Genomic DNA, 14,527 nt, shown 5'->3' with positions numbered 1-14,527 from the left:
CATCTCTGGTTATCAGTTGCTTAGGTTATAGGCCCCAAATAAAGGGCATGTCAAAAATTTCCCTCCATGAAATTGACTTTAAAAAGAATCAATATGGGATGAATGAAATTAACAAAGTACAGAAGTAATGTCACATTCCTCCTCCCCCCCCCACCCAAGGGATCATAGAATCACACATTTCGAGCAGGAAAGGACCCTACAGGTCATACAGTCCAACTCCCCTGTACTTCACAAATGAGGAAACAGGCCCAGAGTGGTTCAGCAACTTACCCAAAGTTACACAGGTTACAAGTGACAGAGCTGGACCCCAAAGATCTTTCTGTACTTTTTTTATTTGTTAAATTAATGACTGAATTTAGTTCTTTATTTACCTTAGGCATCTTTTCCTTTAAAAGGTAAAACAAGGCACAGGAACAAGGAAAAGAAACCAAGGCAAAAGCACAAGTGGTATTAGATCTCACAAGAATCCCAAAGCTAACCATTGTTTCAGATAAGACCAGAATCTGTGCTATATCCCAAATGCTCTTCTCACCAGGAGTCCCTCTGGCTGCATGTGGGAGAAATACAGGTGATATAGTGAAGGTCCTAGTTGAAGTCTTCACCTAAAGGCAGGGGTTGCTCAAGAGTCCAGGTATATGGGAAAATATTAACTTTTCTTATCCAAACATGTCAAATCACTCCTTGATCCATGGCTGATGATTGTGGCAGAGTAAAAAGCAGTTGTGCTAAGTTTGGGAAGACAGGAAGTCTTGCCCCTTCATCCTGGCTGGCTGGTAAGATCAGAACTTACTGCAATAAAGGGTTAAAATCCACTTGGGCACACGGAGGAAGCTGGGCATGTACGGGGCCAGCCAGGCCAGTCTGGGAACCTCAGAAAAGGCTGATGGCAGGGACAGGTAGTCAAAGACAGGGCGGCCATCCACATCCTCAAAGCCATATTTTTGAGCCAGATCACAGGACATCAGAACCCGACCACTCAGTTGCAGAACATCAGGATCTGTTGCCAGGGCCACCACACATTTGCCACTCAGCTCTGGGGTCTCCCCATCCAGAAAGAGTTTTTCCAGCTGAGGGGGCAAGGGGTCCTCTTTATTGTTCCTCTGTTCCGACAGTACCTCTGTCCTCACGAACCCTGGCCAAAGAGACACATAGGCAATACCGTGGCGGCGTAGCTCCACGGCACAATCTGCAGCCAACCTATCACACCCGGCTTTGCCCACGCCGTAGGGTACGTTGAATAAATACCGCAGGCCACCAATCGAGGAGATGACCACGATGAGCCCTCGACCAGCAGGCACCATTAGCCTGGCTCCATAAACCGAGCACAGATAGTGGCCTCGGAGTCCTACGTTATTGATGTCATCCCATAGCGAGGTTGGGCATTCCCAGAATGGCTTCTCCATAAGAGAAATGATGCCCTGGACCCCAGCATACGCGTTGTTGACTAGTATATCCAATCTTCCATCTTGTTCTCTACCAACCCTTTCAAACAGGTTCCGCACCTCATCTTCCTGGGTTGAGTCACAAACCACCGGCACACATCGACCCCCTCGGTATTGCGCCTCCTTAGCAGCGGCTTGCAGAGTGTCCTGTTTTCGGCCTGTGATGTAGACAGTGGCTCCTGCCTCGCAGAGCTTCAAGGCAATGCCCAGGCCAATGCCCCTGGAAGCTCCTGTCACCACACATACTCGGCCCTTCAGGGAGCCTAACATCGTGGCAGGGGATGGGTTACCCAGCACTCGCAGCTTCAGCCTCAGGCTCTGCTCCCGGAGGGTCCTCGAGCCCAAGTAGACAAGCGCGCACCTCGGCACCTTTAGCTACGCGGGAGAACACCGTGGACCCTGACCCGAGAAATGCGTGGGCGGGGCTCAGCAGAGGAAGCAGCCTGTCAGTCCCATGAGCACACAGCCTCAGGTCCCCGGTGTGGAGGAGGTAAAGAGGCGGGGAAGGCGGGGTTCCCCAAGCCCAAGCAGACCAGCGAACGCCTCTGAACCTTTAGCTACGTGGCAGAAAGCCTTGGACTCTGATCCGATAAGTGCGTGGGCGGGGCTCAGCAGGGGAAGCTCTTTCTATACTTTTCAGAGTTTGGTGCAGTAAAATAATCGATCTAGATAATGTGGTTGTATAAGAGGCTTTGTCAAAAAGGTGGGTATTATGAAAGAGGAAAACCACTGGATTTGGAACCAGGAGGCTTTGACTTTAATTCATGTTCTTCTACTTACAGCCTGTGTGACCTCGAGCAGGTCATAGTGATCAGAGTGCTAGATTTGGAGTCACGGAGAGCTGGGTTCAAATGCTACCTTAACACCACCTACCTCCCTGGGTTGTTGTGAAGATCAAATGAGATGTTATTTATGAACTGCTTAGCACAGCACCTGGCACATAGTGTTATGTAAATGTTACTTATTATTACTGCCTTTGACACTTAGGAGCTGTGTGATCCTAAATGACTCACTTAATTGCTCTGAGACTTAGTTTCCTTCTCTGCCAATTGGAGGAGTTGGGCTGAATGATTTCTAGATCCCTTCTAGCTCAAAATCCATGATCCTATATATAATCCCATCTAAAGACTGAGCACATGACCAGCAAGATGGCATTATTTGCTTCACACTTTCCCAATCCTAAGACCTTCAAAGAAAGGAATTATGTGCCAAGAGGCACAGTGGATAGAGCACTGGGCTTGGAACCAGAAAGACTCATCTTCATGAGTCCAAATCCTGCCTTAGACCCTCAGTAGGTGGGTGACCCTGGACACCTCAGTGTTCTCATCTGTAAGATGAGCTGGAGAAAGAAATGGAAAACCACTTCATTACTTTGCCAAGAAAACCCTAAATGGGGTCACAGAGAGTCAGACAGGACTGATGTAGCCATAATGGCTTTTGTTTTCTTTGAATGGCTCAGCTTGCCTCATTGAGCCTCTGGACACTGTGGCTTGCTCTTCCGGGGCAGGAGGCCCGGGGAGCATGCCGGGAAGCAGACAGCTTCCTGTGTGAGGAGTCATGGGGCTGGCTGAGGGGAGGTGTTAGCTCCAGAACCTGGTCTACCCTAGGGGGAGGAGCCAACTCAAGAACCAATCGGCCCTGGTCATTTGGGCGGAGCTTGATGATGTCAAAAACCCTATAAGAGGGGAGAGGACAGCTTGAAGAGCTTCTCTTTCCTTTTCCGGTTGGAGCCAGCGACAGTTACGACAGTTACGTCAGTTACAGCGACCGTTACATCGTCAGTTTCAGTTGCAGCTTCAGTTACAGACAGACACAGCTGAGGCAGGAGCTGCCAGCAGCAGAGCTGACCTACGGGAGGAAGCTGAACAAAGACTTCAGTCCAGTGGGTAATCTTATTACCATAAAAGGGGGAAACATGATTTTGCTTTACGCAATCATGTTTCTCTGTAGCCTCCTGGTTACTCTTTCAAGGCGTACTTATTGGGCCTGGAAGATTATGATCAACATATCAAAATGGGGCTTCTGGTTCATGGGTTGGTTACTGTGGAGCCTAAATAAATGTTTTGATTCTTCTGCCTTCTACTTTGAGAGTTTCTTATATCCGGCGGTTCCGAACCTTTCAGACATGTTTATGATCCTCTTTGAGATTATAAACTCTGCCCTCCTGATACAACTGAAAAAATGGCTTAACATGAATAGAGTAATTACAGCTGAATCCACAGCATAAGACAGAATCCACCCATCCCACCCCCTCCCCCACCAGAAGGCAAAAAGCACAGGAATTAATACTTATAGTTAACATTTATATTATACTCTGGGCTTTGCAGAATGGTTTGCATCTGTCATCTTATTTGATCCTTACAACAACCCTGTGAGGTATTTCACAGATGAGAAAACAGGCTGGAAGAGGTTCAGTGACTTTCCCAGCATCTCAAAGCCAGTAATTATCTGAGGCAAGATTCAAATTCATTCATGTCCTCTTAATTCCAAGTCTAACACTCTATCCATTGTATCACCCAGTGGCCACATTGGAGAACCTCAATACTTAGAGATCTCATTGTGTTCCCATTCTGTCCACCTCAGTGAACACAAGGAACCCCATATCTGTGATTTGGGGTCTGGCTGTAGTGATTCATTCTGAAACCTAGCCCCACCTCTGGACCCCTCTAGAGGCAGCAGATAGCGATTCTGCCCATCTTCATGGAGGTGGGATGGGAGAGGCCATGGAGTTGGAAGACTCTGGCAGGACAGAATCTGCATCTGGTGCTTAGGGCCACAGGGAAAATGAGTGTCAGGCCTTAGGAAAGGTACATGAAACTTGGAGTCTGGACAGCAGTGGAAGGGAAAAGGGCCAAAGAGTGGGGAGGAATCCCAAAGTGAATGATGGGGGAATACAAGAAAGAAGCTGAAAGACTAAAAGATCAAGAGACAAAATCTGAGTAAAACCTCACCCTACAAGCAGATAATCCAACAGAGAAATTCATGGACAAAAGGAAAAATGAGCAGAATCTCAAAGTGAAGCTAAAGCAATTTGAACAAGCGTTGCAATATGAAGGAATATGAGATAGAGAATCCTACAGATTCCCCAGAAATCCTGGAGTAAGATCAAGAAACTCTAGAATAGCTCAAAAGAAAAATCATACTCACAAAAGAAGATACTAGGAGTGAATTCTCAAGTCAGAAGCCAGTCACTTAATCTCTCTGGACCTTGGTTTCTCCTATTAAAAAAATGAGTGGTTGATAAGAACAGGGAGTGCCTGAATAAAGGCCTGAACAAGCCTGAAGGGGAATTTATCAGATGAAATTAATCCTATTCCAGAGTTCTTCTCTGATACTTCACTGTCTCGTGGAAACAACTTTGGGTTCTCAGAAGCCATGCCACGGGAACTATCAATCTAAAAAGGCTACAGTTACTGGTGTGTTGATATATATTTATCTATATCTTGTCCAAGGACCAGCTTACTTGAGATTGGAGAGTCATGTCACCAAATTGGAAACAGAAGGATGAACTTTTTAGCCACAAAAATTCTTGAAGACTAAGACTGATCATATTGATGGGGTAGTGGGACTTGGACCCCCAAAAGCCCTAAGGCCATGTCTCTGAAAGTAGGACCCTCACACTCCCCTCTGCCCTGTGAGAAAATTTTCCCTTGTTCTGTGCCTGACTCTGTAATTCCCTTATTAGGACAGAGACAGGGATACTGTCCCAAGGACTCTCTTTTTGGCACCAGATCCCCAAGGTCCATGCCTCTGACAACTCCCTCAATGTCTGGTATACTCCCTACACTTTTCCATCCATAGCTCCAAGAGACACCTGGACTCCTAGATTAGCTAATTAGCATCCCTGGCATTCCCTTCTCATGGCCCTTTTCAATATATGCTCTAGATTCACCCCCACTGGGGGCAAGTTCTCCAAAGGGATTTTGTCCACTTCTATTGGCATTAAAATAAAGTGTCTCTGGACTGAAAGATGGCTTGAGTGTGTGAATTCATTCCAGGCAAATCTGCCTCGACATTCTTGAGGTCCCAGCAGCCCCAAACATGACCAGAGAGATGGTGGAGTAGTGGTTTTCCCCACAATCCCTAAAAGAAGGAAAATCTCTCTCTCTCTCTCTCTCTCTCTCTCTCTCTCTCTCTCTCTCTCTCTCTCTCTCTCTCTCTCTCTCTCCCTCTCTCCTCTCTCTCTCTCTCTCTCTCTCTCTCTCTCTCTCTTTCTCTCCATAGATACACACACTATATATTATATATGCAAAATAAAGAATAATAATAGATAAGGTGGCATGATAAGAAGACAGAATCCATCCTTCCTGCTCCCCAAGACACACAAGGCAAGAATCTCATGAATTAATAATAACAGCTAGCATTTATCTAGTGCCTTAAGATGCTAAGTTACAGAAATGTCATGATTTGTCTTGGTGGAAGGAGTACTCATGACAATGATGAAATTACAGATTTACAAATGTACTTTAACGCAATGTAAGCAGCAATCTTGCTATTTACAACATATTTGTCATAGGAAAGTATCCTGGTACAAGGGGGTATACCATGGCCAATAACACCAGCACACAGGAGGGCTGCTAGCACAGGTCCTTTGATCTGCTTTTCTTTTGTTTTTTGCTTTTAAATTTAGAAATCTATTCTGTTTAATCCACAAGCTTTATATAGCTTTATTTTAAAAAACCAACAAAAAAGAAAAAAAAACCAACAAAAAACAAAACAAAATAAAATGGTGAAAACATGACAATATCCAGAATTGAGATCCTTCCACTTTTCCAAAGCAAAGAGCTCTGCAAGTTCAGTCTACCAACTGGAAGAACCCTAAGAAGACAAGAATTATGAATGAGGCAATGATGTCATTTCACAACCAGAATTTTATGTAACTGAAGGAACCTTTCTGGGGCATAACTGTCCTTACAAGCCAATGGAGGGTGGGATGGGGGAACAAGACAGGAAAAAATGGAATTCCAGTGTTCCAAATCAACTAGTTACAACATCAGTATAAGCCCACAGTGCCCTGGTGAACAGCATGGGTTCGTTTTCTGGACCGCCCTCAGAGCTCTAATCTTGATTCACTTCAGCAGAGACGACAGCAACGGGAAAAGTGTGTGGCGTTAAAAATGCTTGTGTCGACTTCTGGTGAACAGTGGTCTCTCTTCTGGGCAGCTTCACAGTCAAAGCCTCATAACTTACATGGGGGCCAAGAATTGAACGAGAACTTTTAAGTTCTTAAAGATAACCTTTGAGTACCGCCAGGGCTGGGAAAGGATTTAAAGGAACCAGATGGCTGTCAGCCATACTTAAACCCCTTTAAAAAAATTTGTTACCCTTAAAAATGTCTTTAAATGAAGTTATGTTGTCTGTAAATGAATGTCACTAGTACACTGTGGACACCTTTTGAAAAGTAAATCCATGCCCTTCTTTTACATGGTGAACTTCAACCTAGCAATTATGACAACAAATGTTATAGCCTAAAGCTCAAACAGATTTTAGCAATTGTGAAATTGAATCTGAGTACAAACCCAATCAAATGTACATTATAACAAACGGTTCCATGTAGGACTGCTGGGACGCTTGGGCCTTTCTCATGGACCTCAGTGTCTTTTTCCGAAGGTGTTTCTCTAGGTCATCAGGTTGTCTTCAGCTTCACTCTCAGTGTCCTTTTTGGGCTCTGTCTCTGTTTTAGGCTTTTCCTGGGCTGACGTGGTGGGAGCAGCAGCAGCAGCTGCCACCTTCTCCTTCTTATGTTTTTTGTACTTCTTGTCCTTTTTGTGTTTCTTGTCCTTCTTCTTTTTCTTCCCACCACCCTCCTGGTCTGAATTCCTGGCAGGGGATGGGCTCGGCGTGGGGCTTTTAGCCTTCTTGACAGGTGCCGCTGGCGACCAGTTTGTGTTTAGGGACTGAGACTGGGTGGGGGATGGAGGTGCTTGGTGTTTCTTAGCTGCTGGCTCAAGAGATCTGGAGGCAGATCTGGAAGATAAGACCCTTCTTACAGACTGGGGACTTGGTGAGGCAGCCTCTTTTGCTTTTCTGGGTTGCAGGATTCTGGAACTCTCCTGATAGGCCTAGTGCTAGGTGATGGGGACTGCCTTCTTTGGGGTGAAGATGAAGCTCCTCTTCGGAGTGGGCGAGGACTTGCAGAGGTATGAGGAAGTCGAGGCCGTGGTGAAGGTGAGTGCCGTTTGTTTGGTAGAGGAGACTAGGATTCTCGGGTAGATAGGCTAGGGCGGGACCCTTTCCTATGCTTAGATGATAAGGAAGGGGAGGGGAATGTCTCTTTGTAACAGGGGAACTTCTTGGCTTCGGAGGTGTCGAATGGGAGACCCGTGGCTTTGGGGGAGGCGACCGCGATGCTCTTCGCTTGGGAGGTGGTGGTGGGGAAACTGTTCTTGTCTTAGGAGGCGGAGCAGGAGAGTATCTTCTCTGGATCGGAGGAGAGTATCTTCTTGGCGAAGGTGAGCGTCGACGTGTGGGAAGAGGAGTCCTGTGCCGTGGTGGTGGCGGCTGCTGCAGCGACGATGTGGGAGACCTCCGCCGCTGGGGTGAAGGGGCAAGAGAAGGGGAGCGCCGTCGTCTGGCGGGTGGTGGAGATGGACTTCTTCTCCGTGTACTAGGAGGAGAGGACTCTCTGGCGTTTCCGTGGCGATAGGGATGCACTCTGGGAGGCTGAATGTCCTCGAGGCCTTCCCACTTCTCCATTTTTCACGTTTGATCTCTTTGGTCGCTCATCTTCTGAGGAGGAGGAATAACCAGTCAGAAGACTGCTGGTTTTCTCTCCGGTAATGCCGCCTGTGTTGCACAGACTCAGCTGCTGCCATTTTGCCACCTTTGTCTTTCGATTCAAATGACTCTACTTTTCGAGATTTTGGTGCTGGTGAAGGTGACTCCCTTTTCTCGGTACCTTTATGTTCTGTTGCTTTACCTGAGGTTCTCCCTGGAGAAACAGAGCCACGACTTTTTCTTGTACGATTTGACCGCCGGGGTGTTGGTGACCCACGGGTTTTTGGCGGTGGGCTTGCTGGCGGAGACGGCCGATACCTTCGCCGGGGAGGGCTTGCAGATGGAGAGAGTCTACGCGTTTCTCTAGGAGGGCTGGAGATTCTTTTGGGTGGCTTCTTTGGAGGTGATCGGAAACGGGACGAAGATGACAACGAGCCGCTGCCAGAGAAAGATGCTGACGAGCGCCGCCTTCGTCTCACAGGAGATCCACTTCTTCTATGCCTTGGTGGAGGAGGCAATTGTCTTGGATGGTTTCTTCTTGGAGGAGATGGCCGCCTTCTTGGACTTGGTCATCTTCTTGATCGTGTTCTATGATGCCGCCTAGGTCGAGTATGAGAAGGGAATTGTAAACATGTTCGTGACCTCGATTTGGATCGTGAGCGAGACCTGGGGCCGGTTTTTTCCTTTTTTTGAATTTTTTCTGGTGAAGGTTCTTCGGTTCTGGTGTAGGTTCAGGTTTGGGAGCTTTCAGAATGTCACTAGTAGAGGTTGCCTCTTGTATGGAAGGTTCCTTGGCCTTTACTGAAGGTTCCGGATGTTGTGGGATCTGTTCTTTCTTTGCTGGAGCAGGGAAGGAGCTTCGGCTCTTGGTTCTATGAAGGCGAGATCGAGAATGCCTTCGCCTTCTCTCTCCTCTGACGGGTAAGGCACGTCTTCTAGGGGAAGGAGATGCAGACTTGCATCTTCTCGGGCTTCTGGATCGCTGCCTTTTCTCTCTGCTGCTCTCCTTTTCTTCTTTGTCCCTCTTATCGTGGTCTTCATCTTGTTTCTTCATAGATGCCAGTTTTTCTTGTTCAAGCTGTCTTTGTTTTATTTCCTCCTTCTTCAGTTCCAAGAAAGCAGAAGGGATTCCAGCAATGTTTTCTTGTGCACTCAACAAAAGGGGCCACAGCTCTCCCATAAATTCTCTAGCAATTTTTCCATTGAAGAACCCAGTCAGGTTAATCTGCATCGTTTTGGAATCTGGATTCTTCACTTCCAGGGGGTTGAATATGAATTCCATTACTACATCATCCTCAAATCCAAGAATTTCTGTTACTTGTTTTGTAATCCAAGCCTTAATCACCTCCAAATTTACTTTGCCCATGTCTACTTTTTTTATAGACATTCTGCAAACTTCAACTGCTTCAGTAGCTTCTTCTGTTTATTGCTGAAATGATTGTTTTGTTCTGAACTTGTTCCTCAGAAGAATCCTGAGTCCATCTTGCTGCCTGGCACAGCAATGGCTCCCTCTTGAACTGCTTTTCTAAGGAAAGCAGCTTAAAGGTGTTTACGAACTCACTTTAATCAAACATACATATATCATTCACTTAGTTCAGGAGGAAAAGTCAGCACCCTGAACTTCAAAGCAAATGCAAACAGAATTTACAAACAGAGAAAATATAAGCAGAGGAGATAACACAAATCAACACACAGGCTTCTAGCTGTCTGACCAAAGCTATACATACAGAGTTGTCAGAGAGAGAAGCACCAACATCTGGGTTTTGAAAGGAGGGGTGCTCCTTAAGGGCTACTCAGTCTCCACACCAACACTCTTCCAAGGAGAAAGCCCAAAACAAAATGCTAATCTCTGAGTTAATATATACTTCTTCAGGGTCAGAGCACACACCTCTCCAGGGCTTTTCACCTCTCCTGACCTAATTAGCCAAAGGGTGTGGGCTTTCCTACAAACAAAGGCAAGACTCAGTTAAAAGCATTCTACTGCCTCAGTGCTGAGAAGCACTCCAAAACAAAAGACAACAAAAAGTCCCACTTTGCTTGCCCTCACAGGGGTAAAGCCCTAGTTTTGGAATCAGAAGATGTGGGTTCAAATCTTAACTCTTGCACTTGCTACCTTTGTGACTTTAGGCAAATTTCTTTGCCACTCTGGGTCTCAGTTCCCTCATCTGTAAAATGAAAGAGTTAGACTAAATAGCCTTGAAGGTCTCTTCTAGCCTGAAAATCAGACTCCATATTTTGTAATGACGGAAAGTCTGGGGAAAAAGCAAAGGAAGAGGAAAGAATTTGTCAGTGTTTCTATCATGACTTTCTCAAGGAGCTGGTAGTCTAATGAGCAGTATGATCTGATCTAGAAAGATCTGACCACCTCCTGAGGTAGCCCATGCTACTTGGCAATAGTTCTCATAAGTTATGGCTCTGGAAATGGGCAATTAGTGATGTGGATTGAAGCCAACTGAACCAGGAGAACAACTGATACCATAACAATGTTGTAAATAGACCTCTGGTCATCATATTGCCCAACCACAAATCCAAAGGGCTTATGATAAAGAGTGATATTTACTGCCAGACAGAGAGGTGGAGTATATAGAATGAAACATACATTTTGGACATTGCCAACATGGGAATTTGTTTTGCTTGACTATGCATATGTTTTATGAAGGTTTTGTTTTTCTTTCTCAGTGGGTAAGAGGTGAGCTGAAAGGGAGATAAAACATATGCTTGCTAATTGAAAAAAATATGATTTAATTAAAAAACAAATTGGCAGTTGACAGTATAAATAAACAAATCTCTTATGACTTTGGTGAGCATGAATCAGGTCCTCTGAGCTTAATAGCTGATGAGCATAGAACACTGAGAACTAAGCCTCTATTCATGGTGGCTCCACCAAAGTAGTGCCATCTTAGAAGACCCAAACTCAGCAGCTATATGGTCTCTCTATAAAAGCATCTTTTTGGCTACAGAGCTGGGAGTGTGTGTGTGTGTGTGTGTGTGTGTGTGTGTGTGTGTGTGCAGCCATATGTATGTGTCTACATACATGTTAAATGAACATTTTGCTCATCATGAAGTAGGAACAAATTAAGATAACCCAGGAGGGGCCTAAGACTCTGTGTCTCTCTGTGCCTCTCTGTAAAAATGATTTTGGGGTTTAGGGAGAAGAGTAATTCAATTATAACTCTGTGTTCTAATTACCAGAGAACAAAATAATTCTCTTTTGGGTACCTGTTATTGTGGAAATCCTTCCTGCTGCTTTGAAAATCCCTAATTACTTAACATACTTCCTTAGAAACAAGGTCATCAAATAACACAGGTCTACACTCAGTCAGGGAGTATGGAATGGCCTGGGCCCACAGGACCTTGTCATCATGAAGGTCCAATTTTAGAAGGCTGCTTGGGGCTTCCAAGATAATCCCTCTCAGTTTGCTATGAATGAGTTCTTTGTGAGCTTGGTAATGAAATGTTCTACTATGACTTGTAGTTAGAGCCTAGAGGATTTGTTTGCTTGCTTAATTATGGATGAAGGTATTTCTTGTTGACTTCCTTGGCAGATAGCAGGACTACTGAGAGGGAGGGGAAGGCATATGCAGTAAAAGAATCTAGGTCCACTCCATGTCATCATAGTCCATGTGGCAAAAATGTTGATGGGGAGGGAGGAATGAAAGGCCAGGGTTGGAGGGGAGTGGATCTCAGGGGACTGGGGTACATCCAGAAAGCAAGGTTCAGTTCTGGATTTTCATTTAAAGAACATTGACAGAAGAAAGTGAGAAGGGTGGTAAGGCCACTGGAAGACCTGCCATAGGGAACAGATTGAAGGACTTAGTGGTGTTCAGCCTGGAGAAGAGAAGATTTAGAATAGTAAAGCATCATGGTGATGGTGATGATGATGATGAAGATGATGGTGGTGGTGATTATGATGATGTAAGAGGCTTTGTTTTGTGCATGTCCAGATCACCTAACACAGAGGCATTCATGTTGAGGACCCTAAAGATTTGCTTCCGAGAAAGGATGTTCTAGGTTCCCACATCATGGAGGTGAGTATAATAGCCTTTTTCCATTGACTAGGTAGTCAGAACAGATTGTGTTTTTACAACTATGAGATTGACACAGTTTCCTCTCTCTTTTTTTTCAGCTGCATCCAAAACTGGTGAAGGTATTGTTCCCTCCACAACTTGGGCACTGTGAGTTAAGCTGGGTGAGAGGAAAGATGAATTTCTTCTCTCCCTTTCTTTTAGGCCTCATGTCCCTGAAGATCAGGCTTGGGGTTTTGTTCCAGTCAGTTTTGCTTGTCCTTTTGGTCCTGGGTGGTGGAATCGTTACTAGACCCAGATTCCAGCTGTGGTGATGGAGGCAGGATTGTTGGTAAATCTTGGATTTGCCCCAGCAAGGGATCCATAAAAAGCCAGAGTACCAGGGACTTGAACCTGAGCTGGGATTTTGGACTCTAACCTGGAAGGACTGGGCGATATAGAAATAGTGGTTTTCAGTAAAGTCCACCCTAAAATAGAAAATATTCCAAGGGGTCAGGGCTAAGCTACCACTCCCAGGTTAGTGGGGCCACCCTTATGGGAATGGTGGCTTAACACTGACCCCTTGGGATATTCTCTATTTTCAGGTGGACTTTACTGAAAACTGCTGGCTAAACTTCCTAAACTCATAACAAAACCATTAGGGTCAAGTGAAAATATCCCTTTAGAGTTCCTGGAATGGATACTGGCTTCCTCACTGATATGTCTCTTTGCTTCTTTCTCTTCAGAAGCAGCTGCAAGAACAGGAAGAGGAGGGGTGTTATATAGGTGTGTTAAAGGCTCTTACATGTAGTCTTCAGTTGAACATCTTTGAGCCTGCATTTAGGAAATTAGCTACTGAAATGAGAGGCCTAAAGGCAGCACCTAGAAGGAAAGGAACTGAGTGGTTGAGATAATGGGAATGGTAGAAAGTTAGAGCTCTAATGATCTTAGGACAAAGGGGGCTTTGCCACAGGTACTGGCTTGGAGGGGACAGTGGGAGATAGATTCTCCATTTTGCATGTATCCTCCCTGCAGAGATTACAATCCCTGATCCTTGCCTTATGGTTCTTTAATGTTCTATTGCCCTGCACAGTACAGCTACCACTGAATGTAATATCAATTAAGTTAGGTGTCTTTAGTTGAGTCTTATTAGGTGCTAAGTCCCAGGCCCAAACCCCTATCTATTAGGTGCTAAGCCTATGTGGGTGTGAAGCCCCCAGGGTCCTAAAGGGAGTTGCTAAGACCAGAGCCAATAGTAAGAGCTTAAGCTCTGGTCTGTCAGATGATGTTTGGTGATGGCTAAAGAGTGCATAAAAAGAGAAGGCAGAGCTATTTGCTTAGGGCTTTCGCTCTTGAAGGTATGTTGATGTGGAGACTCTGGGCAACTGTAGTTAAGAGTCCTCCAGCTTGTAAACCCGGATGTTGGGACTTTGTTAAACTCTGGTAACTGTGCCTAAAGATTTGAATCAGACAAGGTCTGCCTGTTGATGTTTGTAATTTGTTTGTATTTGCTCTGAAGTTCAGGGTGCTGGCTTTTTCCCCTGAACTAAGTGAATGATATTTGTATGCGGGATTAAAGTAAGATTGTTAACCCCTTAATGTTGCTTTCCTTAGTAAAGCAGATCAAAAGTACTTGGGCTTGCAGCATTCCTGTTGTTAGACTTGTGTTCATTTTTCACCCCCACAGCAGCTGCTAGCCGAATTGTTGCAACACTGGGCCACTGCCTTACCTGGTCTTCACAAGGACCTGCTACCTTCCTGTTCCCTCCTAATTCCCACAGGGCCAAAGGTCAAGTTGCCTTATGAATTGATGAACTCTAATGTCAGGTGCTCTAACATTTCTTTTTTTATTTGCTCTAACATTTCTAATTGGCAGAGCTTCTTTTTTTAAATAATATTTTATTTTTCTTCCCAATTACATGTCAAGACAATTTTTTTAGCATTCATTTTTACAAGATTTTGAGTTCTAATTTTTTCTCCCTCTCTCCCCTCTCTTCTAAAAATGGTAGGTAATTTGATGTAGGTTATACATGTGCTATCATGTAAAACATATTTTCATATTAGTCATATTTGTGAAAAAAGAAAGAGATAAAAAGCGTAAAAACCACAAAAAAGAATAAAGTAAGTGAAAAACATATGCTTCCATCTGCATTCAGAGTCCATCAGTTCTTTATCTGGATGTAGATAGCATTTTCCTTCAGGAGTCCTTTGTAATTGTCTTCAATAATTGTGTTGCTGAGAAGAGCTGAGTCATTCATAGCTGATCATCACACAATGTTGCTGACACCATGTACAATGTTTTTCTGGTTCTTCTTATTTCACCTTGCATCACTTTGTACAAGTCTTTCCAAGTTTTTCTGAAAT

The 14,527-nt window shown here is 44.9% G+C and overlaps 1 protein-coding gene and 1 pseudogene across 1 annotated transcript; both read right to left on the bottom strand.

Annotated features, from left to right (window-relative positions):
* Nucleotides 1-316: 316 nt before the first annotated feature.
* Nucleotides 317-1,909, bottom strand: LOC118828833 (dehydrogenase/reductase SDR family member 1-like). Its single transcript, XM_036735701.1, has one exon. The coding sequence runs from the start codon at nt 1,710-1,712 to the stop codon at nt 780-782; it is 933 nt and encodes a 310-aa protein (XP_036591596.1). The 5' UTR covers nt 1,713-1,909; the 3' UTR covers nt 317-779.
* On the bottom strand, nt 1,729-9,641 carry LOC118829480 (annotated as a pseudogene).
* Between the last annotated feature and the right edge of the window lie 4,886 nt (nt 9,642-14,527).

The sequence above is a fragment of the Trichosurus vulpecula genome, chromosome 8, assembly GCF_011100635.1.
Source record: "Trichosurus vulpecula isolate mTriVul1 chromosome 8, mTriVul1.pri, whole genome shotgun sequence".
Taxonomy (NCBI): Eukaryota; Metazoa; Chordata; class Mammalia; order Diprotodontia; family Phalangeridae; genus Trichosurus; species Trichosurus vulpecula.
The sequence above is the reverse complement of the archived record's forward strand: the minus strand, read 5'-3'. Positions and strand labels throughout refer to the sequence as shown.

Coding starts and splice junctions, on each gene's coding strand:
- LOC118828833 (XM_036735701.1), bottom strand. CDS start 1,712: ATGTTAGGCTCCCTGAAGGGCCGAGTATGTGTGGTGACAGGAGCTTCC.